The 6366-nt window shown below is 44.8% G+C and overlaps 1 protein-coding gene across 1 annotated transcript; it reads left to right on the top strand.

Moving 5' to 3' along the window:
• Positions 1-1884: 1884 nt before the first annotated feature.
• On the top strand, positions 1885-5941 carry T265_03881 (hypothetical protein; the record flags this gene model as incomplete). Its single annotated transcript, XM_009168473.1, has 3 exons — positions 1885-2589; positions 2993-5492; positions 5877-5941. 3 exons carry the CDS (start codon positions 1885-1887, stop codon positions 5939-5941), a joined length of 3270 nt encoding a protein of 1089 aa, XP_009166737.1.
• Between the last annotated feature and the right edge of the window lie 425 nt (positions 5942-6366).

The raw sequence follows: 6366 nt of genomic DNA, 5'->3' as shown, positions 1-6366 counted from the left end.
ACAAACGTTTGTCACATTGACGGTCTCGTCGGTTTAGGATCCTGAGTTCGGCAGGTCTCCAACGGCCCGAAAACGCAACCGAAACTATCACTTTCAAATCCTAGCTCTTCTAATCCACACTCAAGTGGTAAACCGTCACATGTTGGCATTGATCAATCGCCTGGGCTATCGTCTCTAAAATGTAACCGTAACTTTAAATGTTCACTAGCAATGAAAAGGCTGATAGCTCCTAATGCATCGTATCTCTGGACGGAAACGGAAAATGCTGCGAATATTCTAGTGCGCGTCTATCCAAGACTAACTTTCAAAAGGGAGTTCAAACATCATGAGTAAAGTACCCACACTAAGCATGCTGTTTACTGCCCATAGATAGCTTTTTCGAGAGTACTATGCAAACGGATATCAGTAGATATCAGCAATACATCCCTGATACTTTGTGAAACGGTCCATCGCAGACGGAGAGGCGCGATAATTACTCGTGTTCCATTTTAAGCTAAATCCAACATGTGGCTTGAATAAGCAGCAATAAATACGTCCCAAATTATCTGACACTATTTCAGATGGCGACTTGGATCTCCATCAATCGATGACATTATCGCACTGGTGTAAAATTTGTCCACTGAAACGCGCGTTGATGAATAAACAAAAGTAGAAATCAATATCGAAAACTCAAATTCCTACAGAAAAGAACAAAATGTACAATTGGATCATGTGTACCAGGTTAACTGCAATGTCTCACTCAATTTTTTACAGAACAAAAATCTAGCCTGAATCTTCTAACCACCAAATCTTTGTTAACTTTTCTCTGCCTATCCGTCACGGTGCTTCCTTTCTAAGCTAAATATTCAAGGCGGTGACATGCCATCATCCTTAATACAGAAACTTAATTAACCATATTCGAGAACAGAAAACGATCTAAATTTTTCAACATCTGTTAAACAACCAAGGCTTTCTTAGTTACCCTGGTGATAAGGCGCAATCGTTTCCAATTATTCTACCACCACTGCGAGCTGGTCACCTGACTCACTCAACACTGTTCTATTCCTAATGAACGCAAACAGACGTCCTTACCTCAGTCAACCGAAATTGTGGTGGGCAACCGGGAGGTAGTTAATTAGATAGTTGTGTGAACAAAGCCCGAGAATTCGGTCAAACTGACGGTCTTACACATGCGATTACAGACCAGCAAGACTGGTTGCTTGCATTGAACCGCACCGAGGTTTCATTTGTGATGACAATCTATTACAGATGTCTCCAGTCCTCTTGCGCTGCGGCAGAAGATAAAGTGGGGCTTATAGCGGGGTGTGAGGAGAGAAGGTGGTGAGGGAGAGAGAAGAAGCATAGGTTTTGTGAGCCTAATCGGTTTGTCAATTGAGCCTATTGATTGCCATCCGTTGTTTGGTGACCGATAATTGCCGTTTTGAGCACTGCCTCTATGGGTATCATTTGGGTCTTTGACTAGCTGGTTAATGGATTATCTGTTTGTCACACAAAGAGAAGAGGTAAACTTTGACTAGATCGTTCAGTAGGGAGAAACTCTCGGTCATACAAAAAACAAACCATATATTACTTAACTAGGCACAGACGACGAGGAGACATAGTAAACGCTTTCTGTAAAAACGGCGTTGAAGTACGTTACTCCAGGTTTTCCGCCTCGGATGCTTCAGGACTACAGTCTAAAGAGAGTAACATGGCTACATAAACCCCAGAAGTTGCGCGATGAATTTCACTGCACTGTCTAAATCCAAGTGACAGATCTTAAAAAATGAGAATAGTAAAACAACCGTGAGTTGCCGGTAGCATCATCCCAAAAAGTAACCGTGATCAAGACTATCGCAGTAATCCCTTTATGCAGCTTGGAGGTTGGGTTACTCTGACGTGAGAATGAGGATTAATTTATCAATACTCACATTTAGTTCTTTGAATGAAAAAAATTGGGGTAGTCTTCTCAGAAAGTTTAGGCGTGTAAGGGCCCTGTGCACAGAAGAAGCCGATCGAACAGCGGCCCAAATTGAGGTAAAAAACAAACTTCGGGGTAGTGGATATCCAGCTAGCTTGATTAGGCGTCAATTGCGAAGGGTGTTGATACCGGTAGAGAAACCCAACAGGGAATGGATTGGGACAGCTGTTATTCCATATAAACCAGGGACATCGGAGGCAATTCGAAGAATTCTAAACATGGCCAACATTAGAGTAGCTTTCCAGAGGGGGAACACTCTGCGCTCTGCATTGGTGCAATTGAAGGATCGCCTCCCGGCAAACAGAACCAGGGACTGTGTCTACAAAATCAAGTGTAATGACTGCACCAAAGTCTATATAGGACAGACGGCCAGGGAACTATACATCAGAGTCGGAGAGCATAGTAGAAAAATAAACAGGCCGCCGAGAAACGCAGATGAATATCAAGCGTTACTGAAAGACTCGGCGATTGCGGAACACGCACTAGACACAGGACACAAAATAGATTTAGAAAATGTTGAGGTTTTGAGGCGAGGACTACGGTCCACGTCACACAGACTGATCGCCGAGGCGGTAGAAATCGCCAAGCATCCCAGCGTCAACAGAATGAAAGGCGTAGAACTGGCTAGCGTGTGGAGAACGGTCTTGGGTCACTCGAGCTGACACGTGTTGGTGTGCGGTCATCAGTAGGAAGAGTAGTCATCACTTGGATTCCACTTGACCTCAACCCCCCTCAAACTAAATTGTCGGAACACTCACAACCCCACAAAGACTAAGGAAAATCTAACAGCGGCACCCGAGGCGAATCATCAGGTGAAGCATTCTGAAGTGGAAGATTAAGGAACGGAAAGCGATCGGAACTAATTTGGAACCCTCCAACACATCGATTCAAGATTTTGGCACCCACACTAGCCGACAAGAGCCGTTAATTGACACTCAACACTGATTTAGTCTGAAGAGAACTTACTGATTGGTTCCCCGTCTGTCTTATAACCTGGCCAATTTTGTGACCTGTTCACTTGGCCTGATGAAGCTTTTGTGTCAAAAGCGAAACGTTGCCCAAATAAAAACTACCGATTGTTTACCAAGCTCTTCTGAAATGATGACTTCTCAATCGGTTCCAAACTTTTTCCAATTGATTGAAAACAACTACGGACCATGTGTTCGCAAATTGTCCAGTGACTACGTTCGATTGGCAAGGCTAGAGGCAAACTGGGAGAACCACCGCATATTCAATAAACGCTGCTTGAAACACAACATAATCCCTACATCGTTACTGGTTAAGCCACCGGACACGTCACTCGTTTCTGCCCGAATAGCATTCTCAGCGGCCAAGTCATTCCTGAAACAGAGGATCTACTTGACTACTCGGCGTCTATCTGATATCCGTCACCACTCATGTCGGCTGAACCAAGATCTTCAGACCGTGCTCTCTCCCGCAGACTTCCAGTTGCTCCAAACCAAAGCGACAGAAGTGAAAGCTATCCAAGGACAACATTGCAAAGAGAGACAAATACGTAAGTTCGAAATGTTGCTTTCTAAGACTCGGATTTCAAGGGAGCCCATGACTAGGCCTGAACCACCTACTAGCTATTGTAGCGTGGTAAATTTATCAAATAGACCGTTAAGTGAGGAAGAGCGCACTCTGCTAGAGAAAGGCTTGAATTTCGCAGTGAGCAAAAGGGTGATAAGGGCCGAAGAAATAATCCCTAGCGTTGAATCTGTGTTTCAAAAACTTCCGTCAATGGAGGCAGAGAGGCTACGGGTACAGCTAATCACAGTCCTTAAGTCCCAGCAGCCAGGAGCTCCAAATATTACATCAGCAGAGCGAAGAGCTTTAAACACCCTAAAACGGGTGGACAACATAGTGATTACAAAGGCGGATAAGGGTAAGGCCACAGTTGTTATGAACAAGAGTGATTATTTACAAAAGGTTAAGCAACACCTAGCTGAGGGTCCTTATCGGGAGATCAACAATGCGAATATTACGTCTATAATGAATAAGAGTAAAGCCGAAGTTGGAAGATATCTGCGGTCCGTGATAAACCACTTAGGGCAAGGCAACTGGTATCGATTGTACCCCAAAAGTGCAATCCAACCACGACTTTATGGCCTTCCAAAAATCCATAAACCAGAGGTCCCAGTGAGACCGATAGTAGACGGAATAGGTTCCCCACCGCATGAACTGGCCAGATTCTTGGCCGGTATTTTAAAACCCCTAACCGGGAAATCTAGTACTTACATTAAAAATTCATATGACTTCGCCAACAAAGTAGCGGGTGTCACTGTTGAACCGGATGACATCCTTGTAAGTTTCGATGTGAATTCGTTATATACAAATGTGCCAAAAGGGGACTCTTTAGAAATAGCCAAGCGACTGCTGTTAGCGGACACCACCCTTTCGGAACGGACACAGCTTACGGTAGATGAGATAGTGGAAGGCATAAAAGCATGTCTGAATCTCACCCACTTCGTATTTGACTCAGTGGTTTATACTCAAGAGCAAGGTCTAGCAATGGGATCTCCAATATCCCCGGTTTTGGCAAATATATTTATGGAAGAATTTGAACAGAGAGCTTTAGCCGGATTCCCACACCCACCAAAGATATTCTGGCGGTATGTAGATGACACTTTCGTCGTCATGAAACGGGACAAGGTTAATGAGTTTTACAATTATCTGAATGAACTGAGTCCACAGATCAAATTTAGTATGGAGATAGAGTCAACATCGGGTAAACTGGCCTTCTTAGACTGCATGACACATAAGGTTGGGGGGAGACTAAAGACCACAGTGTATGAAAAGCCAACCGACACTGGGGCAGTTTTGAACTACTCGTCTGCCCATCCGAAGTCGGTATTCGCCAGTATTGCGTCATCAATGTTTAGGCGTGTAAGGGCCCTGTGCACAGAAGAAGCCGATCGAACAGCGGCCCAAATTGAGGTAAAAAACAAACTTCGGGGTAGTGGATATCCAGCTAGCTTGATTAGGCGTCAATTGCGAAGGGTGTTGATACCGGTAGAGAAACCCAACAGGGAATGGATTGGGACAGCTGTTATTCCATATAAACCAGGGACATCGGAGGCAATTCGAAGAATTCTAAACATGGCCAACATTAGAGTAGCTTTCCAGAGGGGGAACACTCTGCGCTCTGCATTGGTGCAATTGAAGGATCGCCTCCCGGCAAACAGAACCAGGGACTGTGTCTACAAAATCAAGTGTAATGACTGCATCAAAGTCTATATAGGACAGACGGCCAGGGAACTATACATCAGAGTCGGAGAGCATAGTAGAAAAATAAACAGGCCGCCGAGAAACGCAGATGAATATCAAGCGTTACTGAAAGACTCGGCGATTGCGGAACACGCACTAGACACAGGACACAAAATAGATTTAGAAAATGTTGAGGTTTTGAGGCGAGGACTACGGTCCACGTCACACAGACTGATCGCCGAGGCGGTAGAAATCGCCAAGCATCCCAGCGTCAACAGAATGAAAGGCGTAGAACTGGCTAGCGTGTGGAGAACGGTCTTGGGTCACTCGAGCTGACACGTGTTGGTGTGCGGTCATCAGTAGGAAGAGTAGTCATCACTTGGATTCCACTTGACCTCAACCCCCCTCAAACTAAATTGTCGGAACACTCACAACCCCACAAAGACTAAGGAAAATCTAACAGCGGCACCCGAGGCGAATCATCAGGTGAAGCATTCTGAAGTGGAAGATTAAGGAACGGAAAGCGATCGGAACTAATTTGGAACCCTCCAACACATCGATTCAAGATTTTGGCACCCACACTAGCCGACAAGAGCCGTTAATTGACACTCAACACTGATTTAGTCTGAAGAGAACTTACTGATTGGTTCCCCGTCTGTCTTATAACCTGGCCAATTTTGTGACCTGTTCACTTGGCCTGATGAAGCTTTTGTGTCAAAAGCGAAACGTTGCCCAAATAAAAACTACCGATTGTTTACCAAGCTCTTCTGAAATGATGACTTCTCAATCGGTTCCAAACTTTTTCCAATTGATTGAAAACAACTACGGACCATGTGTTCGCAAATTGTCCAGTGACTACGTTCGATTGGCAAGGCTAGAGGCAAACTGGGAGAACCACCGCATATTCAATAAACGCTGCTTGAAACACAACATAATCCCTACATCGTTACTGGTTAAGCCACCGGACACGTCACTCGTTTCTGCCCGAATAGCATTCTCAGCGGCCAAGTCATTCCTGAAACAGAGGATCTACTTGACTACTCGGCGTCTATCTGATATCCGTCACCACTCATGTCGGCTGAACCAAGATCTTCAGACCGTGCTCTCTCCCGCAGACTTCCAGTTGCTCCAAACCAAAGCGACAGAAGTGAAAGCTATCCAAGGACAACATTGCAAAGAGAGACAAATACGTAAGT

Source organism: Opisthorchis viverrini (genome assembly GCF_000715545.1).
Source record: "Opisthorchis viverrini unplaced genomic scaffold opera_v5_59, whole genome shotgun sequence".
Taxonomy (NCBI): Eukaryota; Metazoa; Platyhelminthes; class Trematoda; order Opisthorchiida; family Opisthorchiidae; genus Opisthorchis; species Opisthorchis viverrini.
The sequence above is the reverse complement of the archived record's forward strand: the minus strand, read 5'-3'. Positions and strand labels throughout refer to the sequence as shown.